This window comes from Camellia sinensis, chromosome 8, assembly GCF_055761805.1.
Source record: "Camellia sinensis isolate YWXY chromosome 8, ASM5576180v1, whole genome shotgun sequence".
NCBI classification, from domain to species: Eukaryota; Viridiplantae; Streptophyta; class Magnoliopsida; order Ericales; family Theaceae; genus Camellia; species Camellia sinensis.
This window is the reverse complement of record NC_138968.1, coordinates 190578600-190605203: the sequence shown is the minus strand read 5'-3', so window position 1 is coordinate 190605203 and position 26604 is coordinate 190578600. Positions and strand designations below refer to the sequence as shown.

General features: G+C 35.8%; 3 protein-coding genes across 19 annotated transcripts; 1 reads left to right on the top strand and 2 right to left on the bottom strand.

Moving 5' to 3' along the window:
• Positions 1-7598: 7598 nt before the first annotated feature.
• Positions 7599-13416, bottom strand: LOC114322062 (upstream activation factor subunit UAF30). Of its 14 annotated transcripts, XR_014338902.1 has the most exons (5): positions 12983-13037; positions 11830-12032; positions 10818-10966; positions 10375-10416; positions 9869-10134 (listed from the first exon to the last, which is right to left on the bottom strand). XR_014338902.1 is itself a non-coding variant. In XM_082884434.1 (4 exons), exons 1-3 carry the CDS (start codon positions 13020-13022, stop codon positions 10838-10840), a joined length of 366 nt encoding a protein of 121 aa, XP_082740560.1. In that variant the 5' UTR covers positions 13023-13237; the 3' UTR covers positions 7599-8249; positions 10818-10837. The 14 variants fall into 14 exon arrangements, 13 of the variants coding, with proteins under 13 accessions (XP_082740560.1, XP_082740555.1, XP_082740556.1 ...); XM_082884434.1 differs by lacking the exons at positions 9869-10134; positions 10375-10416 and adding an exon at positions 7599-8249 and having other exon boundaries at positions 11830-12026; positions 12983-13237; XM_082884429.1 differs by lacking the exons at positions 9869-10134; positions 10375-10416 and adding an exon at positions 7599-8249.
• On the top strand, positions 7851-10284 carry LOC145797392 (GDSL-like Lipase/Acylhydrolase superfamily protein). Its single transcript, XM_082884425.1, has 3 exons — positions 7851-8281; positions 8734-9223; positions 10009-10284. Exons 1-3 carry the CDS (start codon positions 7919-7921, stop codon positions 10200-10202), a joined length of 1047 nt encoding a protein of 348 aa, XP_082740551.1. The 5' UTR covers positions 7851-7918; the 3' UTR covers positions 10203-10284.
• A 517-nt stretch (positions 13417-13933) lies between the features above and the next one.
• LOC114267603 (EH domain-containing protein 1) lies at positions 13934-25137 on the bottom strand. 4 transcript variants are annotated; one of them, XM_082884420.1, is made up of 16 exons: positions 24866-25137; positions 24692-24771; positions 23428-23496; positions 23257-23314; positions 17542-17597; positions 17413-17458; positions 17274-17332; positions 16947-17060; positions 16663-16765; positions 16516-16565; positions 15605-15733; positions 15254-15505; positions 15061-15140; positions 14739-14865; positions 14465-14608; positions 13934-14336 (listed from the first exon to the last, which is right to left on the bottom strand). In XM_082884420.1, the coding sequence occupies exons 1-16, from the start codon at positions 24942-24944 to the stop codon at positions 14151-14153; spliced, it is 1632 nt and encodes a 543-aa protein (XP_082740546.1). In that variant the 5' UTR covers positions 24945-25137; the 3' UTR covers positions 13934-14150. The 4 variants fall into 4 exon arrangements, with proteins under 4 accessions (XP_082740546.1, XP_082740548.1, XP_082740549.1 ...); XM_082884422.1 differs by having other exon boundaries at positions 23257-23310; positions 24866-25099; XM_082884423.1 differs by having other exon boundaries at positions 23428-23480; positions 24866-25096.
• Between the last annotated feature and the right edge of the window lie 1467 nt (positions 25138-26604).

Below are 26604 nucleotides of genomic sequence, written 5' to 3'. Positions count from 1 at the left end.
TTTATAATTTAACTATTTTAGCAAGTAAAATTTTGTTGGGTGTTTAATATTAAAACATTCAATCTTTTTTTTTTTTCATAATTTTGATATTGAAAATCTTATTAATTGTGGCCCATATTTTTATCTACTAATTAGGCGTTTGGAATTAGCTTTTTATTAATTGTGGCCCATATTTTTATCTACTAATTAGGCCCATAACTTTTTTCGCCTTTAAAGAATTTTGTTTTTTAAATTTTAAAATGACATTTAAGTTATTCTCAACTAGACAAACCAAAAATGAAAAAATAATGAAAAAAAAATTATGTTGAAGACAAAAAAAAAAAGTCAAAAATAGTTGGCTTTTTTTATTTTTTTACTTTTAAATTATTCTACACTAGATGAACCAAAAAAATAAAAAATTATTAATAAAATTACTAAAGACAAAAGAGTTAAAAAGAACGTGACTTTTTTAATTGGATATCAAACAAAGACTAAGGCATGTTTTGAGAAATTGATATTTTATATAATAATAAAAAAAAGAAGTCATTTTCTCTCTAATTTTTTTTTTTACATATTTTTCATAAAAATTTCAAAAATTTACTAAAAAGGTCAATTCTCAAAAGTTTATTTTAATTTTTTATTAAAATTTGCATCTTAAAATATTATGAAAAAAATAAAATTATGTCAATGAGACAATTATTTCTTCAATGGTAAAATAAATTTTATGAAAACTTAAATTTTTTTAATTTTAGAAGAAAAAATAATAATGAAGAATATTGATCAGAATGTTTGGTTCTAGGGGTGTAAAATGATCCGCCGGCCAGAAACCCACCCAAGACTCGACTAGGTTTGAGGCCCAACCTAGTCCGACCCCCTAACTAGGGCCTGGGCCATGCTTTTTTTCTAGCCTGGCCTAATTGCTCAGCCTGCTCAACTGCCAACTTTATTTTTAAGCTATTTTAGTAAAAAAAAAATAATAAACAAATAAATAAAGTGTCAGGCCCAGCCAGGCTGGAGGCCCAGACCAAGGTTTGAATTTTTCTAAAGCCTGGGCCTAGGCTTGGGCTTGCACTGAGATTTTGCACAAGTAGGTTGACCTGTTTTTTTGCGAGAGCTAACAAGACCAAACTATTTGGTACAGTTTTTGCTTATAACTTATTGGATAGAAATAACTTAAAATAAGCTAGAAAAAATTGATTATTTAAAAGATAGGAGAGGAATGCTTTTAATTTATGTTTTTTTTATTATCATATTTTAGCTTTAAAAAAACTCTACCAAACAGGGCCACTAATAGATGTGGAGTCCGGATCCTTGGTCGCCCTTGTCTGTAGCCGTTCCCTATAGCGCCCCAAAGCGACGTTGTTTTGGGGCAACTTTTCAAGAAAAAAAAAAACATAACAGAACTCAAAAAGGGGGAAGAACAGAACAGAACTCAGAAAGGAGTTGGGGTGGGTTTGAGACGGCACCAAAACCTTGCTGCCATCGCCGCCGCTACTCACCTTCCATTCCTCTTCTTCCATTCCTATTTCTTCTTCTTCCTTCGATGAAGTCCGATCACTTCTCGAGTTCAAAACCAATCGTTCACAGATCTTAACTTTAGAGCAACGGGTTTGTTCCTTCAATGGGTTCGATGACTACTTTAGTTTTACAGGTGGGTTTCCCATTGGAATCAAGAATCTTCAGCAACTGAAGGTGTTTGATGATTTGTTGAGTTTGTTTGATGATTTGTTTGATCGTCTCTCTTTCTCTGCTCTTCCTTTTTTTTTTTTTTTTAGTTAATGTTGTTGATGATGATGATGATGAAGAAATTATTTTGTGTTCTTGGGTTTGAAATTTTGGGTGGGTAAAAAAAAAGATGAAGCAAAAAAAAAAAAAAAAGAAACCCAAGAACACAGGATGAGCACAGGATGTTTGAAGCAAAAAGAGAACACATGATGAAATTTTGGGTGGGTTTGAAATTTGATCAATTTCATCAAGATGTTTGATGCTTTGACAAATTGACTCTGTTCTTAGTTTTGACAAATTGACTATGTTCTTAGCTTTCTTTCTCTCCCTCTCTTTCGTTTTTTTCTCTTTTTTTTTTCTGGTCTTCATCTCTCTGTTTCCTCTTGATTCTGTGTTTATGGTTTCACGGTGGTGTGGGTTACCCTCCGCTGCTTTCTTTCTTCTTCCCCCTTTCTGAGTTCTGTTTTTCTTTTTTTCTTTTTTTCTTTTTTCTCGCAAAGTTGCCCCAAAACGACATCGTCTTGGGGCGCTACAGGGAAGGGCTGCAGACAAGGGCGACCGAGGATTCGGATTCATAGATATGACCACCAAAAAAAAAAAAAACACTCAACTCAACCGACTTTATTTGGATTAGATTTGAATAAGTTTTTGATTTTCATACCAACCCTATTATTTTCTCCAATCACAATTTTTTTTTTTAATTTAAATGGGTAGATATACAAAAATATTTTAGTACAATTTTCTCTTATATTGCAATTTTAAAAAAATCTAAAATGAATGTAAATCAATTTTTCTAAGCCAATTTTTTAAAAAAAGTTTCATTGTATAATGCTTGGATTATGACAATTCTTACTCAAGCTCTGACGAAAATTTAATTCAAGTTCGTAAATTTTTTCCTTAGTCCAAACCAAATTTAAAATAGTTTAGGTCTCGTTTGGGAACAGGCTAATTTAGTAACTTTTTGGCTATTGGCTAAAAAAGTAGGTAAAAAAAACTTATATGTTTGGGATGACTTTTTGACTAATTACGAAAAGATGTGCAAAAAGTAGAGAGAAAAGAGAATCTTTGACTTTTTTGTATGAGTTGTTGACTTTTTGGCTAAAAGGGTAACTTTTTGGCTTTTTAGCTAAAAAGATAACCATAAAAAATTGCAAACTTAAATTACTTAAGGCTCTAAAATTTATGAAATTAAGGGGTTGTTTGGAATGACTTAAATATGTATACTTTTTGTCTTTTTACGAAAAGATGTGCAAAAAAGTAGAGAAGTGATGTGGTGAAAAAAAGATAAAAAGATAAAAAGATGAATTATTCTTGGGTTGCCAAACTTGGCCTAAATTACTGAAGTTGGGTCAACCCAAGTTGCACCTCGGCTCAGTTAGGTAACGGGGTAAAGTAGACGGGGCTCTAAATTTTATAATCTAAAAGTTTATACAATGTTAACAAATATCTTTATCATATATCTAAAAATTCAAAAACAAAAATAAATTCATAATTTAAAAATTTATAAAATATTAATATATATTATAATCATATACATTTAGCTGTGCACAGTGGCAGAGCCACAACTGGTTCAGGGGGGTCACGTGTCTCCTGGGTTTTGGAATATATATATATATATATATATTTTTGCAAACATAAAGAAATATTTTAAATAAAAAAATTATAAAATATTATTTAGAGTGAAATATCAATGATATTTTTAAAATTATGAGAATAATAATGGTTGTTTTTTTATTCAAAATAAAAATATTACGATAAGTCATATTATTATCTATGAAAATTTTAATACAATGGTGATGCCTGTCATTATTGACATACAATTATAATTAATCTCAATGAAAATTTAGAATTAATTGATTTTTTAGTTATATTTGACATGTAGGGTTTCATTCTCTATTTGTTTCTTTACTATTGATTAGTGGTATTACTATTATATTAAATTTTTATTGAAATTTTGTATAAAAAATTACTTTATCATTATATAATTTATTTTAAAACTAATATCCATGACTTTTTTTTTTATTTTTTATATTGTCCATGATATACTAATTACAAATAATATATATATATATATATATATATCTTTCTTGAAGTCAATGGTAAAAATTTATGTGAAATATTTTTATAAAAATTTTTAATATTATAATTAATAAGCGTTTCATCTGATTTAATTTCTTAGATCTGCCATTGACTAATGATAGTTTGATCATAAATAAATACATTTATGTAATATTTTTTATTTTTATTTTCTGACATTAGGTACGATAAAAAAACAAAATCAATGGAACACATTTTCTATTATCAACCCAAAACTTATTTGACTAAAAAATGTTTTTCACTTTTAAAAGCTAAAAATATTTTTTGACTAAAATTTAATCAATATCATTGTATTACCACAGTCACTCTCACCTCCACCATCACGCCAGCGCTTTCGTTCCACTCTCACCACCACCACAAGTAGAAAGAATTTTGAAAAATATTTTTTTAAATAATTTTTTCTTAAAAAAATAATTCTATTAAAAAATATTTTCGTCCAAACAAACAATTGTTAATATATCAATCTACAAATTGATTTTAACTGTTTATAATTTTTTTTATATATACCAAACGGACATAATATATTTGATTGTTATTATTATTATTATTAAAGCACTAAGTGCTTGCACACCCTTAATTCAACTCCTCTAAGGGGAATTGAACCTATGATCTCCTTAGGACTAAACCCTAAGGAAGACATAGTGGCCAACTAGGCGTGGCCTAGTTGGTTAATATATTTGATTGTTATAATTAAATAGAATTTTACAAAAGGATTATATTACATAAACTTAATTTAATTGAACAAAAATATAGTTTAGAAGCTTAATGGAAAGAAAAATGAAAAAGTCAGGTCATGTGACATAATTTATTCATATTTTTATTTATTTAAATAGAATTATATAAGAAATTTAAACCTGATACTACTTAGTCAAAATAATATTATAATTGTGCGTGAAATCTCACATCGGTCTGTGAGGGACTATTTTCTCACTTTATAAGCAGGCTGGCTCCTCTTACCCTTGCCTTTTCCCCCAGTGGGGGAGGGAACAAAACCGTGCGGTCGGAATGCCAATACCCTTGCATAGGCCTTTTCCCCCAGTGGGGGAGGAACAAAACCGTGCGGTCGGAATGCCAAAAAGGACAATATGTGCAAAGCACGGGGACCGGTAGTTTTATTTGGCTCCATCTACGGGAACTCCCTCCATGCTTTGCACATATTGTCCGCTTTGGCATTCCGACCGAACGATTTTGCTCCTCCCCCACTGGGGGAAAAGGCCTATCCAAGGGTAAGAGGAGCCAGCCAACCTGCTTATAAGGTAGGAAAGTAGTCCCTCACAGACCGATGTGAAATTTTCCGCACAATAATATATGATTAATGTTCCGTTAAATTGATTATCCATGTGTCTAATTCTTCTTATACAAGCTTGTGATTTAGGCCTTGTTTGACATATATTAAAAAAATCAAAAAGTTAAAAAGTCACTATTATATTTAAGTCACATCATCTTATTTAAGTCATATCACCTCTCTACCACGTCACTTCAAATTCAACCCATACCCAACCCATATTTCATAAAAAGTAAAAAAATACACTTATTTAGAACATCCCAAACCAACCCTTATTTATTTTTTTATATTAATCGTATCATATTACAATTGACTTTTTATTAAAAATATATTAAGGGGTTGTTTGGGATGACCTAAATAAATGTACTTTTTGTCTTTTTATAAAAAGATATGCAAAGAAATAAAGAAGTGATGTAATAAAAAAAAAGATAAAAAGATGAAAAGATTGATTATTTTTTGGTTGCCAAACTTGGCCTAATTCTGATCTACGGGGCTGAGACTATCACATCAGACAGTTTTTTTTAATTTTTATTTTTGGATTAAAATATGTAAAGTTGGTAGATAAGTGGTCCACGCGTCACACACCTCGAGACGAAAGCTGTCTTCATCAAGATTATTTAATTTTTATGCTTTATATATACATATACATATATATTTCCATTTTTCTCCCTAAAAAACAAAACTTTTCAAATAATATAAGAGCAAATTACATATACACCCCTCCAGGTTTGACAAAATTACAGATACCCCCTGAGGTTTGAGAAATTACGAATTCCCCCCTGAATGCTATATTTGCATAAGAAATTAGGGGGTAATTTGTTATGAAATATAAACCTCAGGGGGTAAATTGTTATGAAAATACAAACCTCAGGGGGCGGGATGTAATTTCCGAAACCTCAAGGGGTATCTGTAATTTAACCAAACCTGGAGGGGTGTATATGTAATTTGCCCATAATATAAAGCGTTTGAAGAGTGCGTGATCTTATCTTGAAGCATTTTTTTTTTCAAAACAAGATTCCATAAATAAAAAAAAATTATTGAGTCTAATTTATGTTTTAGTTTGATAAAAATTTATTCAATATTAGCTCATGACCAATACAAGTTAAATTTAAATATCTTTTGAAGTTCATAATTTTTGTTAAGTTTGATACGATATTAATGTACATTTTAAAATTACGAGTTTGACTAGTAATTAACTTGATTATCATGTTTAAGATTGGGTGAAAAGACAAGCAAGCTAAGTTAAATACAATCTTAAAATTTATTAATTTTTTCAATTATTATATTTTACTCTTAAATAGGTAACATTCTTAAAAAATATATGAGATTTTATAAAAAAGTGAGAATCGGATTTTTACTTAACTTGGTAATGTGATTCTTGGTGACATAGATAATCAGGAATCACTTTTTTATTACAATCTATTCCAAACGCTAGAATCATAAAAATTCAAAATTGCGTTTGTATTTCCCCTCAAGATTTTTGCCATTCAAACATACCCTTGTGTCTTGAGTTAATTATGCAACCATACGGGCACATAGACAACCCCAAAAAACAAAAAAAACACATAGGAGGTCCACTGAAACTGAATTATATACAATCTAGTCAATCCCATACAACCTGTAAACAAACAGGACCTAAGGGCATTAGCTGAATCATCAGAGAAGCTGCAGCAAAATTTTTTATGTACTCAATTGTCGCCAACAATGGCAATACCAGTTTAAGATTTTTTGAGGTATCAGACTTGTTATCAAGAATTTTTTAACTCTAGTGTTTAAAAAGTCGATACTTTTGACAATAAATTTTTCAAATTTTTTTTGTTGTAGACCTTGGACTACAACCTAAATGGCGTAATGGTCGAATAATGTACGGGTAAATGAGCTTTGCTAGTAAAAAAGAACCATGCTAATGTTGGACCTTATCTGCTCAAGTAAGCCTTCCTCTCGAATGTGGGTTGACTTTTTAACCTTTTTTTTCACCTTTTGACTATTTTAACCTAGGTTAAAAAGTCTCATTTGAGATAAACTTTTTTGACTTTTTTGAGAGAAAAAATAAAATGATTATGATTTGGATATAAATTTTGTCTTATTAACTTTTTACCCTATTTTATTTTTTTTAAACTATTTTAGCCCAAACCATTTATGCCAAACATAGCCTAATACATTTTGCCCACGTGTAGAATCAATCAGTAACCACTCAACAAGAAGAAAAAGAAGGTTACAGCCCTAGTCTTTCTGGCCGTTGCAACCCACAGATTTTCCCTCATTTTCCCTCACGCCAAACGCACCTTCTGCCCAGGCAGATAAAACAGGTCACCCACTCTCCCCTACTCTCTCTCTCTTTCTCAAAGCAAAATGCCATTCACGTTTCAGTTGGGATGAAAACAGTGCTAGAAAACTATGTATGCTGGTGCAAGACAAGAAATATATTACTGCCTACCAAGACTATCGTATGTGGCACACAATTCTGTGTCTTCTATCTTGATACATAAGATTATGCATCAAAATTCAAGTATTTCAAAATAGTCATCATTTTTTACTGTTGAGAATGCATTGAAATTAGAAAATACAACCCTAAATGCACGAAACTCTCACAATCATGTTCCTTCTAAGACCATTGAGCTATTATCCATAAAGCATCACAATTTTTCCTTCGTTTCCTTACTCAATATACGGACTCTCCTAAAGGTAACAACTAAAACTCATAATCCAAACTCAAGACAAAGCATTCTTACTATTTATTTCAGCTTTTGCCTTCTGTTGCTTTGCCTAAAAATTTCTTCCTCCTAGCTATCAAGAGCTTCAGAACCTGTTCTAAGTTATACAAGTAAAATCATGGCATATAAGGCCATTCCTCTGCTTCTATTACTACATCTCCTCCAAATACTTGGAATCCAAGCTAAAGTTTCATCCATCATAGTATTTGGAGATTCCTCTGTAGATTCAGGGAACAATAACCATATCTCCACAATCCTGAAGAGCAACTTCGAGCCTTATGGTCGTGATTTCTTTGGCAGTAAGCCAACCGGACGGTTTTCCAATGGTCGAATCCCAACAGACTTCATCTCCGAGGCTTTTGGTCTCCAGCCGATAATACCTGCTTACTTGGATCCAGTGTACAATATTTCAGATTTCACGTCTGGAGTTTGCTTCGCTTCAGCCGGAACTGGTTATGACAATGCTACCTCAGATGTGCTAGTAAGTCCCTCAAATATTTTCTTTGAATAAACTAGTTATATGTAACTTGATGAAAAATATTCCAACTGCATACTATTATCATACAGCAACAATTTCAAGTCAACAATAAACAACTCAATCAAGTTCAGATCGATAACCTCATTCACATATTTCAAATCTAATGTTACAGAAGCAATGGGTAGTTACTCAACCCATATTGATCATTTTGAGTAAAATTGGCACAAGCAACACTCATTCAAGTTCCAAGTAAATTTTGTATAAGTTAAAGGGTAATGCTAAAACAGCCCAATGGGCTATCATTGGCATAACCAAATCAACCTTTAATCTTCAATCTCAAACCACAACTTTTCAAAATACAATACCTAAAGTTGCTGAATCAAATAAATTGGACCAATTTTTAAGGTAGGTTGACTAGTAGAGACTTGACTTTGATTACTCAACTACACTTGCAGTCTGTAATACCTCTGTGGAAAGAATTAGAGTACTACAAGGAATACCAGAAGCAGCTACAATATTTTCTAGGTGATGAGGAGGCTAGCAATGTTCTGAGTGAAGCACTATATCTGATAAGCATAGGAACCAATGATTTCCTAGAGAACTACTATATAGTCCCAGGCAGATCATCTGACTATACCGTTGAAGAGTACCAGAATTTTCTAGCAGGAATTGCAAGAGATTTCGTTACAGGGCTTTACCAACTTGGAGCTCGGAAAATATCTCTAACTGGCCTTCCTCCAATGGGGTGTTTGCCACTGGAGAGGACCACAAACTTAATATTTGGAAGCGATTGTATAGAGGAGTACAATAACGTGGCCCAAGATTTCAATGAGAAGTTGAAAGGATTGGTTGAGAAGCTGAACATAGAGCTTGCTCAAATCCACTTGGTTTTTTCAAATCCATATGATATCCTCTTACAAATCATTCAGAATCCTCACTTTTTTGGTAAGTTTTCTATTATATTTTCACCTCAATCACAAGAAATGTGGCACAGTGTGATATACATTGTATGGGTCGTGCAATATTGGCTCTAAGCCATTAGTTGCTTACATATTCTAGAAGTAAGTCTCATAATGGTATTGAGCGTCAATCATGCTGAATGATGTGTATGTTACTTAAAATCTCAAACAAGCAACGTTTTGTTTGCAGTGAATTTCTACCTAGTTCAAATGTTACTGGCTCAAAAGGCAAATTAATGTGTATTTTTATCCATGAACAACTCAGAACAGGGTCACCCAACATTTCAGTCAATAGCATAATCCTTATCCCCCCATTCAATTTTATATTTTTGTCACTCTCTCCTTCAAAATGTCTTTTTGACTATTTTATTTGCCCGTTCTTTTTCTCTTTTTTTTTAAAAAAATTTGATTTTATTTAAATATATTTATTCATTTTTGGGTGGGGGGACTATAGCCACCTTTTTCATCAGTTTATAGGACTCAAATCTCTGTTGTATATCGGTCTCTACTACAAACTACACACATTTATGCCTCAATGGTAGGTGAGACATACTTTATTAATGATGTCCCTCAAAATTATGGTCCAACCAACCAATCAATTCTTTCGAGCATATATTATTTTCAGGATACATAATTCAAATAACTTGGCTTATTAGGAAGGAATTAATCCTCAATTGTCATTATTCGTTTGTGTTCCATACAAATTCAAAATTATTACTCATATCCGGCTTTTCTGTGCTGAAATTAATATGTTAGTATTCCTAGTGACAGGATTTGACAAAGCAGCAATAGCATGTTGTGCAACTGGCTTGTTTGAGATGGGTTACATGTGTGACAAATTCAACCCTTTCACCTGTACAGATGCCAATAAATATGTATTCTGGGATTCCTTCCATCCTACAGAGAAAACAAATGGTATTGTAGCTGATTACACCATCAAGAATTCCCTAGGTGTATTCCTATAATTTCCTTATGTATATTGTAACATATGTAATCATCAGTGCTGTTTTCAGTATTTATATGAATTAATTAGTCCAGATTCATAAATTAAGATTTTGTTCCCAAAATTGTATAGTTCTCACAATTATGCAATACAGTTGCAGTTAACAAAACCAACTTCTGTATCTTCAAACTTACTTCAGATGTGCAATGCCATCCCAGCATTGTGCTTAAGCAGGCCTGAAAGAAGAATAATATGAGAGCACAACAGGTGTACCTGGGTTCAGTTCCTACTGTTGTAGAGAGATATGTGTGCATTTGTAACAATTGGCAGTTGAGATGCTATGAATGTAATTCCACAAAATCAGCCAAGAATAAGGTCAACTCGAGGATGTTTAAGTACTTATCAGCCATGGTATATGGGTGCAGAGTTGAGATATTATAAGGAAAAGCAGTAAGTCCAAATAAAAAACTCAAATAAGAAACTGGCTAAAAAATGATATAATGGAAATCAAAAGCTGAATCCATTTGGCCAGTAACAAAATGGAACATAAAAATATCTCACCAATTAATTTATCACAACGGGAAGCAGCAAGAGTGTTTGGTAATGTATATAAGGAGAATTTAAAGAAGATAAGCACCTTAATTCAAATAGTTAAAATCATTTTGCCTCTTTTGGGAAATGCAGCTTGATCAGTGTAGGAAGTTCAGCAAGCTCAACTTGAGGTTTACCCAACAAAATACTCCTCAACTTTTCATCACAATTGACCACGTTCTTGTTATTTGGATCCTGAGCAAGAAAGAAAAAAACTCAGTCAGGGTTTTAAAAGAGAGAGAGAGAGTAATACATCCATCCGGACTCGTCCAAATGTGCGAAAAAACCCCCCATATATTATCACTTCAGGATCAAAATGTAAAGGCAATGCTAATACATAATTTCACAGTTACTTCTAGAAATCACAGGCCAACAGAGGCTGCAAGATTTCAGTAGTGGGGTACCTAAAAAAAAGGACTCGGTAATGATTGTCACAACTAAAATTAGGGATGAAGAAGTTTTTAACAACCTAGAAGAAGAAGAAAAAAACCATCAATAAGCATTGTGAATTTATTGTTATCTGTAATTCTTTTACCAAAAAGCATTGTAAATTTATTGTACCAATAAACACAACATGGACCTTCCAAAATAATGCAGAAAATGAGACAAATGTTTAAAGTATGAGAAAATGAACCTGTCATAGCCTAAAAATTTTTCACTATCAAATTCCTGAAAATGCATAGTACACGTCTAGGGAAATTTATTTTTTATTTTTGATAATTCAAAAGGAAATTTTCTTTTACCACACAAAAGTAAAGTGACAACATTTTTTGAAGTGAGTAACTAATGTAGTAATGTGTAAAATGATGGAACATATGGAAATGAGAGATCAATACATTTGTTAAATCATTAAATAACTATTCTCACATTTCCCAAATGAAACCACAAAACATAATGCATTAAGGTTCCACGTAAGATAGAGAAACAATCAGCAGTATGTGCATCATGGATCGTTAATCAATCATACAAGTTACAGTTATTTAAGAAAATATATATATACTTTTTAAAATTTTCAACTACATATTTGAATATATTAACATAAGGCAGAGAGGGAGGACCTGGAGATTGTTGGCCTTGATGTATGACCAGACACGCATGAAACAGCCCAAACGAGAGATCTGAGATTGACCCACAAATTCTCGGAGCGTTGAAGGAAGATTTACAAGGTCAATCAAGTTGGCAAGTTTCTTTGGGTTGTCAGTGATGGCTTTCTTCATCCGCTGTGGCAGCATTTTTGTTAATTGTTTTCTGCTTTCTACAACTTGAAAGCCAATAAAATCATTAGTGGTGTGATCAAACCGCTTCTACTAAACTAAACCCTCACTTTAGGAGAATAATAGAAAGAAAATTTACATATACCAATATGAGCAATCATTGTCTCATTGGTCTTACTAGAAATCATTGGTGATCCACATCAGACATGCACAGACCAAACGGAGTCTTGTAGTGTGGCATAATTAAACAGGAAACTTTTCTCAACAGATCCCACTTCCATTTTCTCCCAATAAAGCAATTTTAAGAAAAAACAAAACAAATGGTTCAAATACTATGAGAAAATATTATAAGTCACTTTTTCCGGCGTATTGTGTCAGTAACTTTAAGATCCATGCTCAAACATAAGTTAGAAGGAGCAGTGGTGGACTTAACTATTTCATAACCAGTGGGCAACCGTGCAAGGACAACTCGGCAATTTTATTCTTCTAAATTAGTGTACATTTATAGAATATAATGTATCAATGTGCGGCCTATTCTCCACTTTTAGGCTAGTAAGAACCACAACCTTGAAGAAACTCATCACCAGAATCACTTTTTTAAAATATAATGAATTTCGCAAGCATTAGCATCGACTTTATTTTATTTTATTAATGAAAACCAGATTTATGGTTCAGTAATTACTCCAAAAAGAGTCCAACAATCCTAAAAACAAGCCTACAAATGAGAGTGAATCCATGTTGAAACAGCTGTTCATTCCAGATGTACATAACCATTAAAAAAGTAAGCTATATAGTGCATACAGAAAGAATGATACCCAAAAAAACCAAGAAAAAAAGAGTCATGTTCTTTGATGGCAAGATCAAATGCGTCACAGTAATCTTCAGGATTTCAGGATGAAATAATTAGTGCACAAAATTTCAAACAGTTACAGAAAAACAAATTTCCAATGAAGAATTGGAAAATTAGCCTAAATTGCCAACAAAGAGAAAACGATACCACGACTTTGGTCACCAATTTCTTTCTCAGAATAGTTCATAATGTTCAAAACGCAATCTATCGCTCCAATAATGATAAAAAAATAATTAAAAAGACAAGATTTCTGAGGGGAATTTAATCAAACACCTAACAATCAATCGGCTTTTGATGCTTATGAAGCATGTGCGGAACTACTGCTTAGGCAGAGAGAGAGAGAGAGAGAGAGAGAGAGAGAGACCAGGGTAGTGACAGAGACACTTCCAGAGCTACGAAAGGACTTCAACTATGGGAATTCGAGCAATGTTTATCGTCGCGGTGGTCCGGGCTGCTCGGTCGAATCTTGGTCATCCTTGTCCAGTCTGAGCTACCGACCGGGTGGTCGATAGTCTTCTCCTAGGTTTTTGGATTGGGCTCCGCGTATTGGATTTGGGCCTGAAGATTAATGGTCTTGGTCCAATCATCCAATGTTTATTTTTATTATTTTATACTTTTTCACAACTCAAACACTAGAAAATTAAGACACTTAAAAATTGATTCAAAATTTACTTATTTACATAATAAATCGATGAATTGAATTTTTAATAAGTTGAAAACAAATTAAGTATGAGTAATTTAATTCATTTAAAGTCTTAGCTCTATAACTACTAAACATTTTTTTTTTATAACTTTTATTGTCAAGATAATATTTAGTTCAAAATTTCTTATTCAGAAAAACTAAAATTTCAAGAAAGCGTTTTATACATCATATATGAATTATTTTATCCTTCTTCAAGGGTAGGACAGCTTATTCTAGAACAACCAATTTGCCAAAAAAAATAAAATAAAAAGTGAAATAAGATATTTGTAAATTGTAATATCACTTATTCTACTTAATTTTGTTCATGAACTAATCAAATATAAACGTATATATGTATCCAATCCCTTGTCATGACAAACAATAAAACAAAGCCATAATAATACACTACGAAACAATTGAAAAGAATGAGAGCTTCTATACAAATGAGATAGCCTCTGATATATATCACAATAATAAACACTGTTCTACGCATCAGAAAGTCACCAACATTGATTGAAAATGAAATACCCAAATATTACATACATTAATTGGTGCATGAGTTTCAAATGCCACCCATTTCCACTTCTCTTTAACCACCATACGGTTCTCTCTCTTAAGCTCCACAAAAAAACTTTATTCGTAGGGATTTCTGAAACTCTGCAAGAGTTTCGGAATGTCATGACCCAGCATGTCATCAACAGTTTGTATCATTTTGGATTTCAACTTCTCAAATTTGTCGATGTTGTAACCACTCAAAGCCTCCCTAAAGTGTTCGACATTTGGGAAATCTCCAGCCGGTAAACGGTGCTCCCTTTGGACCTGTTGCAGAAAAAAGAAGGGGGAAAAAAAACGAAATAAAAGGAAAAAATAAAACTGCTTGTAAAATGGGTACATTTATGAGCATCAGTAATTTGTACATAAAAATTGTGATGGCACGAGAGAGAGACCTTTGCAAACTCATCTTCCAGATTATCAATCAGCTTCTGTTGAGCTTTAGCTTTGCCCATCATAGCAGGCATCTCCTTCTTAAGATGCCCAATAACGTAAGCATGAATCTTGGCAGCTCTGGCACGTTTCACGAATTCATTGATCTGTGCAGGACATATGTCATCAGGGTCTCTCACATAATTTTTTGCATAAATTTTTGCTTGCTTACACATGCAAAAAACAGTAATACAAACATTAAAAAAACTTCAAAAGAGTAAACTGCATTGGACTCACTCGACGATCACAGGCCTTCTTGGGTATGCCTTTTAAATCAGAAAGAAGATCACCCTGTTCTTTCTCGAAAAGTTCTTTGCCAGTTGGACCCGCAACAGCTTCATTTACAGGTTTCTCATTGAATGAGCTGACAAAATCAGGAATAAGAATTTAACTATTCAGCTAAGGAGCATTTGATAATCCAATTTTTTTAGAAAAAAGCACAAAGAAATATGAACCGAGAAAAAAAATCCCATTTATTCTCCTTTTTTAAAAATAAATAAATAAATAAAAAACAGTAAAAGTAAAAAATGATGCAATGACCATAAGATTGAGACCCCACCCAATGTAAACACGGTTAACCTCAGGAGTATTTAGAACTTTACCAAGCGACCACATCAATGCTCCATATACCCTCATCAGCTACATCATAAAGCCATCAGTATGCAGATTAGATTGCTATTACCAGACAGCAGACACTGATACTCAGAGATCAATTTGGTGTGTCAAATAATATCACAGTACACTATTCTTACTTGTTGGGTATCAACTTGATCTGACTTGTTCAAAACCACTCGTATCTTGTCATCATGACCTCGTAGAGATGAAATCACACGTTTGAATTCATCACTGATGTCAAGTTTATGTGGATCAAACAGTAGCAGAATGAGGTCGCACTTTGCAGCAAACCAAGATGTCACACCAGTAAAATCATAGCTTCTCTGTGTTCGTTGCTTTTCACCTGCTAAAACTCCAGGAGTATCGACAAATGTTATGTGCTCCAGCAGCTTCAGATATTCAAAATCAAAAAGTGTTTCAGATCATACAATTATACAGAGATAATTCAAAGAATTTTAATTGAAGTTACAGTATATACAACAACTAACCGGATGTGGCATTTGGGAACACTCAAATTTTGACAGAAACGAAGTTCCAAATGTTGTCAGACCACTAAATGGCATATCTGCTTGAACAGCAATAGTGTTCCCTGGAATACTTCTTTCATCAGGTCCATTCTGTACAGAAGCATAATAAACTAGTAAAACTATTGAACAAAAAAATACAATCATGAAAGGAGGGAAAAAAATCATATGGCTCTTACCAAATCAATATGTATGATAAGTCCAGCAGAAAGAGCTGATTAAAAGTGTACTTAACAATTCTGTTACATGGACTCAGGTGGGGTGTTGGCAGTAGATACGTATCTGTGTGGATTCATCTAAAATATTAGGTATTTATCTTCAACTTGTTGATTAAGGTTGATGCTCTTTATTTATTTGGGGGCTTTGATAGGATGTACGAACACAAAAAATTATAAAGGCTTCATTAGATCAAAGGGTTGATATCAAATCTTTAACAAATCTGGCACAATTGAAACAGGCGCACTCCTTTCTGCACCTTGTGCTTCAGCTACGCTTCATTAAAGTTCATTTGTCTTATGGATGTTGAACCCTTAAGGACACCTAGGCACATGCGTCAGCACGATTTTGATAACACTACCTCACTCAAGTGTCAACACAACTACTTAGCAAATTTAGAAGTGTCCATGTAACATAACTCAAAGCCTTGCAGATATGCTTACACCACAGGCCTTGATCTAGCCTCTTACAAAGTATTTGAAGCAAATTATCTTTATCTATTGTTAAACTTTCACTACAAGATCTCTGTTTCTCTTTCAGCAATTAAAATGACACTATATCATAGGATTTATTTTAGTTAAGATGTCAAGATATATATCTATATATATATATTTTTTTTGAAAAAAAAAAAAGGCAAAAGAAAATGTTTTTATAAATACCATAACAACAACAAATCTATCGGTTGTTGGCTCAGGTCCAATGTGAGCTCCTGTTGAAAATGAAGACAGACAAACAAAATTAATTTTTCCACTTGCTACAGAGAGAGAGAGACAGAGATAGGGACAGAGAGACACAGAATATCATGCCTGGATAACTACTTTTCAGTAAATGTTTAATGAATGTTGTTTTCCCGGTGGAGTATTGACCCAGCAGCATAACCATAGGTTTGGCATCAAAATCACTGTTTGTCTGCCAAAAACAACACACCAAAAGCAAGTACTAAACAATGTATACATACTCATTTATATGGAAACAGCCATAAAACTGTTTATAAGTTTGTGAAAATACAAAGAAAAAGAAATTGAATCATGAGCATTCTAGCATTTCGTTCAGGTGAAGGTAATTATGGCCATATGCATTTATCACTCACCAATAAAGGGGACTCAAAATCGTTGAACCGATAAGTAACTTCCAATGGCTTCAATTTCTGTATGTACAACTTCTTCAAGCCGTCAACAATTGATGTAACAGAGGATATAGGCACCTGATAAGATAATGAATGAGAGGAAGAAAGCACCATTCTCAGAACTAAGGTATAAGAAATGAAACTTAGCAAATTAAGAGAGGAAGTCAAATTAAACAATTATATATAACATTCAGGATCCCATAATAACCTAGGTAAGAATGAAAAGGTGACAAAATTTCTCAGATGTATAACTAAATCCAGTCACTTATTAACTAAATTTGCAACATGTACCTTTTTCGCGGATTTTGTAGAAGTAAACCAATTAGCTGATGAAGATTGCGGCAAACTACCTGCATCATTATGATTAGTGCACTTAAAAGAAAAATGGCATTTCTATAGTTAAAGAGGAAAAAAACTTTTTACTTTTTACCATTCAGTTCAGGGTCACTTGTTTTAGATGCACGCTTTTTCTTCTTCTGAATATTATCAATTATCAAGTTAGGACTTCCATAAAATAATTTAGAATTTTTTTTAAAAAAAAAAACATTAGTATACTTACAGCTAGTATTGCATCCAAACCTTCCATGACAGGAGGCTTTAGATTTTCCAAGTCAACTGCAAGAGGTTACAATATTTTACCCTGTTAGTGTATATTAGTGTATCATTATGTAGTGCATTATCATGTTAGTGTAGCATTATGTTAGTGCATTATGTTAGTGTAGCATTATCATGTTAGTGTAGCATTATGTTAGTGCATTATGTTAGTGTAGCATTATGTTAGTGCATTATGTTAGTGTAGCATTATGTTATTGTTCATAGGCATCCAAGGCATCCTCTATAAATAGAGTGCCTTCTTTGTGTAATAGACATGTACAATTCATAGAAACAATTGTGCCTCTCTCTCTCTCTCTCTCTCTATTCGCTCATCTCTATCTTCTCTCACTTTCTCCAATTATTATTTCATGGTATCAGAGCACAGTGTTACATTTCTGGCAATTTGCGATTTTGGTGTTTAGTCCCATCCACAGCGGCACTACATCAAACCACTCGGAATTTCCTCACGATTCCAACGGCACCAAGCCCGGCCTCAAAAAACCTTTCACGCGCCCACACGCGCCGCCAGTGTCCACTGCGCGTCATCATTTCCGCCACCACTCTCACACGCGCCCGCACGCGCCATCCGTTGTTTCTCCCTTCCGACACGTGCCTACACGCGCCCACACGACCCGCGGCTGACGTCAGCCCTGCCTCTCCCGTACGCCGCGCCTGCTACTGTGCGCCTCTCGTGCGCCGTTTCACTACTGTGCACCCGCGTGCGCCGAATCCGCTACCGTGCACCGCGTCTGCGCCTGCCGCTACCGTGCACCGCCGCTTCCTGCTAACGTGTTCCTTCCTGCACTCTGCTAACGTGCGCCGCTGACATATTTGCTGACATCATCTCTGTCCAGCATACCTTTCCTGGCTATTTTCGACCTTCCGGACTCACTGGTACACTCTGTTTTACCTAATTTTGCTCCTACAGGTCTATCATATTACTTTAAACCCTATTCAACTAGTATTATGGATCGTCATGATGCCTCCCATCCTATTTCCGTTATTTTGAATGGTTCAAACTATGTTCTGTGGGCCCAAGCCATGTCCTCCTTCCTAAAAGGAAAGAAGCTCTGGCGAATTGTTACCGGGGATGTGACTAAACCGGTGAAAGACAGTGACACTAATGAAACCACTGTTCCTACTGCTACATTTGAAGACCGACTTGAGGAATGGGACAGTAAGAATTACCAAATCATTACCTGGTTTCGTAATACCTCTGTTACATCTATCAGTCTTCAGTTTGGTCGCTTTCAGCTTGACTCTGTAACTACTCCTGCAAAAGACATCTGGGATTTCTTGAAAGAACGATACCAGACTACTGGTCTTGCCCACCAATATCAACTTCAGAACCAACTTCATCGCATGCGCCAAGAATCCACTCAGTCCATTAATGACTTCCTTTCTCAAATGTACTCTGTTTGGGATCAGCTTGCTCTTTCAGAACCAACTTGGCATACCCCTGAAGATGCTGTTTTATTTACTATCTATCGCAACCAGCAAAGGTTGGTGCATTTTCTTATGGCTCTTACTTCCTCCTTTGAGCCCGTACGTGCCTCTCTGCTTCATCGCCATCCATTGCCCACTCTTGAACAAGCAATTTCTGAGTTGCTATCAGAGGAGACGCGTCTCGGTACTCTTCAAACTCATCATGTGGACTCTGTTCTGGCCACTCCTCCGTACCGGCCATCATTTACCCAACGGACCACTGCTTGCCTCTATTGTCAGAATCGGGGTCTTCCTTCAACCCATCTCCTGGTCAATTGCCCCGTCAGATCCTGCCGCTACTGCAACAAACTTGGTCCTGGTCATCTGCAACAGGATTGTTTTCGCAATCCATCCCGATCATCGTCCAATAGCCACTCCTCTCGCGGTGGCTCTGCCCGGGGAAGCTTTCATCGTTCCGGGAATCAGTCTCATCACACTGCTACTACTGCTTCTAGGAATCAGCCTCATCCCACTGCTGCTGCTGCTTCCGGGAATCATTCTCCCCACACTGATGCTGTCACCTCTGCGGGGTTCTCTGAGTCGTCTGCTCCGTCTACCCCTCGCTTTTCTCCAACGGATGTAGAGGCCATGCTCAAACAACTTCTCTCCCCATCTGGTACACCTCCTCCTACTGCTTTGTCTGTAATCCCAGGTAACTCTTCTTGGTATTTTGACTCTGCTTGTTGTAATCATATGACCTCCAGTTCTACTATCTTTTCTTCCTTCTCTTCATCTCCTCATATTCCCTCAATACATACTGCTGATGGTTCCCTCATGTCTGTCCGTCATGTTGGTACTGTTTCCACCTCTTCTTTATCTATCCCTCAAGTTTATCATATCCCTGCTCTTACCTTAAACCTTATTTCCATTGGTCAATTATGTGAACTTGGTCTAACTGTCACATTTTCTGCTACTGATTGTTTGGTACAGGACCCTCAGACGGGGCAGACTATTGGGATCGGCCGTAAGCATGGACGTCTCTATGAACTCATTCACCTTCATGTTCCTGCCTCTCCTCCGATTGCTGCTCCTACATCTACTTCCTCATTATCTCCCTTTCATCTTTGGCATTGTCGTTTAGGGCATATTTCTGTTAATCGCTTACGGTCTTTGGTTTCTAGTGGACAGTTGGGTCATGTAATTCCGGATAATTTCGATTGTATCCCCTGTCAACTTGCCAAACAACCTGCTTTATCATTTAATAAAAGTACTTCAGTTTCCCTTGCACCTTTTGATCTTATCCATTCCGATATTTGGGGGCCCTCCCCTACTACTACTATGGGGGGATCCCGCTATTTTGTTGTCTTTATTGATGATTTTTCCCGGTTTACTTGGCTTTTTCTCATGAAAACTAGGTCTGAACTTAAACACATTTATTATAGATTTGCCCAAATGGTCCACACCCAATTTTCCAAAACCATCAAAATTTTTCGCTCTGACAATGCTATGGAATATCGGGATTCTGATTTCCTTTCCTTTCTTCAGCATCATGGTACACTGCCTCATCGTTCTTGTGCTGGCACGTCCCAGCAAAATGGCCGTGCTGAACGGAAACATAGGCATATTCTTGACACTACTCGCGCCCTTCTTCTCTCTTCTTCCTGCCCTGAAAACTTTTGGGGGGAAGCTGCCCTCACTGCTGTTTACACTATCAACTGTGCTCCTTCTCCTGTCATCCATAATCAAACTCCCTTTGAACGTCTGCATGGCACTCCCCCTCCTTACGCTAATCTCCGGGTTTTTGGCTCTGCCTGCTTTGTTCTACTTCAATCCCATGAACACACCAAGCTTGAACCTCGTTCTCGTCTTTGTTGCTTTCTTGGGTATGGAATTGAACATAAAGGCTTTCGCTGTTGGGATCCTCTCTCTAAACGTCTTCGTATCTCCCGCCATGTCGTTTTCTGGGAGCACCAAATGTTTTCCTCGCTATCCTCTTTTCACTTACCCGCACTCTCCACTACTGTCCTGTTTACTAATCCTTCTGTCGATCTTTTCTCTGCTGATTTTGATACAGGTTCCTCCTCCATCGAGACGCCCTTGCTCACTCCTGATCCTGTCCAGCCTGCTCTCCCTGAAGGTCTACCTCTTATTGCCACACCTCCTTCTCCACCGGTTCTTCCTCCCACCGATCCTCCTACGGGTCGACCACGCCGGGTCACTCAACCTCCTATCCATCTTCGTGATTATATTGTTGGATCTGCTGCCTTCTCTACTTATGAACCTACCTCCTATCGTGAGGCTTGTACTAATCCTCTTTGGCAGCAAGCTATGACCGATGAACTACAGGCCTTGGACAAAGCTCATACTTGGGATCTTGTTGATCTTCCTCCTGGCAAGACTGCCATTGGCTGCAAATGGGTTTACAAAATCAAAACACATTCTGATGGCTCTATTGAACGCTACAAAGCTCGTCTTGTTGCCAAGGGTTTCAACCAGGAATATGGTATTGATTATGAGGAGACATTCTCTCCTGTTGCTCGGCTAACCTCTGTTCGCAGTTTACTTGCTGTTGCCGCTGCTCGCCACTGGGGGCTCTTTCAGATGGATGTCAAAAATGCTTTCCTCAATGGTCATCTTATTGAGGAGGTCTACATGCAACCTCCACCTGGGTCCACTTTTCCCCCTCATCAGGTTTGCAAACTACAGCGTGCTCTCTATGGCCTCAAGCAAGCACCTCGTGCTTGGTTTGCTACGTTCAGTTCTACCATTCATGATTTTGGGTTCACCTCTAGCTCCTATGACTCTGCTCTTTTTATCCGGACTACTTCTCATGGTACCACTCTTCTTCTTCTGTATGTGGATGATATGATTATCACTGGTAATGATGAAGCTGGTATTCTCCACCTCAAACAGTTTCTCCACCACCAGTTTGAGATGAAGGACCTTGGTACTCTTAACTACTTCTTAGGCCTTGAAGTCTCTCATGATTCTACTGGTTCCTATTTGTCCCAGGCCAAATATGCATCCGATCTTCTGGCTCGTGCTGGTCTGACTGATTGCAAAACTACCTCTACTCCAGTTGATCCTCAGATTCGTCTCACTCCTCTCGATGGGACTCTTCTCTCTGATGCTACTCTTTATCGCCAACTCGTCGGCAGCCTTGTCTATCTCACAGTAACTCGTCCTGACATTGCCTATGCTGTTCACATTGTCAGTCAGTACATGTCGGCTCCTCGCACTCCCCACTATACTGCTCTACTCCGCATCCTTCGCTACCTCAAAGGCACTCTGTTCCATGGTCTTCACTTCTCTGCTTCCTCCTCTCTTGAACTGCGTGCCTTTTCCGATGCTGATTGGGCTGGGGATCCTACGGATCGACGCTCCACCACGGGATTCTGCTTCTTCTTAGGGGACTCTCTTCTTGCTTGGCGTAGCAAAAAACAATCCCTCACTGCCCGCTCTAGCACCGAAGCTGAATACCGAGCTCTTGCTGATACTACTCAGGAACTTCTCTGGCTTCGCTGGCTCCTTGCTGATATGGGTGTTTCTTCTTCTGATCCTACCCCTCTCTATTGTGACAATCAGAGTGCCATTCAGATTGCTCACAATGATGTTTTTCATGATCGCACCAAACATATTGAGATTGATTGTCATTTCATTCGCCAGCATGTTACCTGTGGTACTGTTCGTCTTCTCCCTATCGCTTCCGTCGATCAACCCGCTGATATCTTCACTAAGGCTCATCCTCCTGGCCGCTTCAATGATCTTGTTTCCAAACTCAACTTGGTTGATGCTTCCCCTCCTTGAGTTTGCGGGGGGATGTTAGTGTATATTAGTGTATCATTATGTAGTGCATTATCATGTTAGTGTAGCATTATGTTAGTGCATTATGTTAGTGTAGCATTATCATGTTAGTGTAGCATTATGTTAGTGCATTATGTTAGTGTAGCATTATGTTAGTGCATTATGTTAGTGTAGCATTATGTTATTGTTCATAGGCATCCAAGGCATCCTCTATAAATAGAGTGCCTTCTTTGTGTAATAGACATGTACAATTCATAGAAACAATTGTGCCTCTCTCTCTCTCTCTCTCTCTATTCGCTCATCTCTATCTTCTCTCACTTTCTCCAATTATTATTTCACAAACTATGACCATCATTTATCCACAGTTCAGGTTGTCAACATGAACTTGCAGTCAAACCACCCCAAGCATCCAACAGGCAATGACAATAACTACACAACGAACACTACTCACCTTCGCCATTTAAGATATCATTAGTTGGTGCATGTCCACCTTGTGCCAAAGAAACTAGCTGCAATTTACAAGTAAAAAGAGGTCAATTTCCAAAAGATAAGTTGACTTTACATCCATTAAAGATTTGGACAAAAATAAATAAATAAATAAAGGACAAAAATGAATTTGAACCTGCATTGCAGCAATGAACTCTGCAAAACCGAGAAAACCTTGTCGTTTGGAATCTGCAATTGCCCACACCTTGTGAAAAATTTTTACAAAAAAAGAAAAAGAAAAAAGAGAAGGTTTGTCATTATGAAGTAGACATCAAATAAAAGATAAACGAAAACAAAATTGGGAAACACTTAAAAACAGCAGGCACCAAACTTTAATTACAAATGCAACTGAAACACAAAGACCATTATGAAAGTTGATTAAAAAACTAACATGGCATTGAAGACTATGCCCAGCATAAAAATCCATACACGTGTGTGTGTGTGCATGTCTGGAAACATATATGCATACATGAATATTGACTTGTGTCCTGTTCCTTACCCAGTGATTTATTCCTTTCAGGAAAATAAAGATGTAGATGGCACAGGACACTCCCATTTTAACAACTCACCCCACTAGGAAGAAAAAAAAGAGGTTGGTAAGAACAAAAAAGGTCATACCCCTGTGGCTTTATTTGGAATGAGTTGTCCCAGTTAAACTATATAATTTAAAATAATAAAAAAACTAGCCACATCTGGTTCATAGCATTGAAAAGCTCTGGCTCTAGCAGGACCAAAGTTTAGCAAATTCAACATCAATTGAGGAGAGCAAATTTGATCACACTAACAATACACACTTTCCTATTGGTTTCTCAATGAGGTGGTCCCAACACCAACACCAACACCAACACCAACCAATGAGCATCAAGTGTATTGTTCACACTTATTTAGTGTTTGAACAAATTTATACTCTCAATTGAGCGGACACAAAATCTGTAGACGTGAAAAGGGGAATAAAGTAGGTTGCTTAGCGCAATGGTAAAAGCTCGAGCTGCCAACGATGAGAACACTAGTAATGAACCAACGCGACCCTTTAGATTAAGTCTGTCTGACCACCTTTCAACATCTTTGATTGAGAGGATCAACAAGACCTTTTAGGAAAACGGTAAGGGAGACAGGGTGCATAGGTCCATGGAAGTAAATTTAAACAATTATCTACACAAATAAGCAATAAAACGCCATTGTTTTCCCAAAATGAAATCAGAAAAGCAAAACACAATCAAACAGAGCTATACATAATAACACTTTTCCTTGTTTTATTTTGAAAAAGCATAACCGAATTAAATGATAAAAGTAGAACTTCTTAATTCGCTGTTTTTCCCTCCATTTTCTCAGCAAACAAACAGGGAACAACAATCAATGGAAAATCAAGTATACAGAGCGAGAGAGAGAGAGAGAGAGACCTGCTTGAGATCTTGTCGAGGCAAATTCGACATAGCGAAGATCTTGGTGGCGTCGTTTCCCGTAATGCGCCCATCGCCGTCTGAATTAAATGTTCAATTTGTGAAAAAAAAGATAAGAATTCACCCAAACATACACAGATTCATATACATACATAGATATGTATGGAGACAAACCTTTGTCCACGTAATTGAACCATTGTTGATAGATGTTCTGTTGGTCTTTGGAGCACTTCGGAGAGGAATGAATCTCCATTCCTGATTCGTTTCAGGTTTTTTTTTATTTATAAAATTTTCGAATATATTGGAGATTGTTTTCTCTCTCTCTCTCTCCCTCGCGTTTTTTGTTTTTCGTTTTGTTTCGCCCTTTCGTGAGAGAGAGAGAGAGGGACAGAGAGTCCTGCAGACGGGAATGTTTTTAACAAGACAGTAGTTTTCTTTCCGATGTAAAAAAAAAAACCCCACCAAGGATCTTCTAAAGTGAAATTTTCCTAAAGTTTTCTAGAGTGCTATATTGTGTGGTTGAGATTTATTGGCAAGTCACATCAGAAAAATTGATGTGATTTGCCAGTAAATCTCAACCACACAATGTAGCACTCTAGAAAACTTTAGAAAAAAATCACTCTAGAGGATCCTTGCTCCAAAAAAAAACAGAATAGTAGCGGAATGGAAAACTAGATTGAAAACGACGGCGTGTCTTTGCAGGATAATGAACATTAGAAGGAGCTCTACATATAGACAACGCCAAAAATAGTCACAAAAATAAATAAATAAATAAATAATTCTCGTACTTAATTTTTTTTATTTAATGATTAACGTACTTGTAGAAAATTATAGGGGGATGCACCAATAAATCTCAAATTAATAACTTATACATTGTTTAGTCTTAAAAGTTTTTTTATAGACTGAAAGGTCCCATTACAATGTTTCAAACATCAGATTAATGTTTTAAACATTAGATTTCAAACATCTAATGTTCATCGGATTTCAATAATGTTTGAAATTATAGGATGAATGTTTCAAACATTAGATTTCAAACATCTAATGTTCATCAGATTTCAAAAAATTTTGAAATTATAGAATGAAACATCAGATTCATTTACATCATGAACATCATGATGATGTATGAATGGGACTAAATGGAGCATAAGAAAACTTTTAAGACTAAATGGTTCAACTTTTCAGAAACTAAGACTTATGGGTAAATTTTCCATACTTTTCACATTGTCTAAAATAAAATAATATAATTGTGGGGACATATTTTTAAGCTCGTCTACTTGGCCAAAATTGTTAGTCGAGGTGCTACGTGAATGGACCGAGATGTCTTAAGATATTTGAATAGAAGATAGAAGTCCTAAATGATATGAGATTCTATATTCGAATAGAGATGAGACTCTTAAAAGAGTTCATTCAAATTTAGATTAGAGGAGTGTAAGATAGATATTATCCATATATGATAGTCTTATAAAGTAAGATTTTTAAAGGATGAGGGCACTGCCGATTATAAAAGTAAAATACCGGTGTAAGGTATGTTTTTGCTTGTGCATTATTTACTTGTTTTGATATTTTTGATAGAAAAATTAACTAACTTGATCGTCGGAGTACTCCCGACTGGGCTAGCTGCCATGATTTGTTGTTTTCTTTTGAGTGGACCAGCCACCGTGATTTGTTGTCTTATGTGCTCTAAGGCTAAATTTCTTAAATTTTGATTAAAATATTTAATTTGATTGTAAAATTTAAAAATCAACACCTATAAAAAGGGAAAGAATGAAAAAAAAAAAAAATGTCAAGAAAGATTATATTGAAATGGGATTCATCGTGTAAAAGTAGGGCTGCAAATGAACAGAACCGTTCGTGAACGGCTCAAACTTGGCTCGGTGAGAGCTCGTTTGAACTCGGTTCGTTATTTTTTTTTT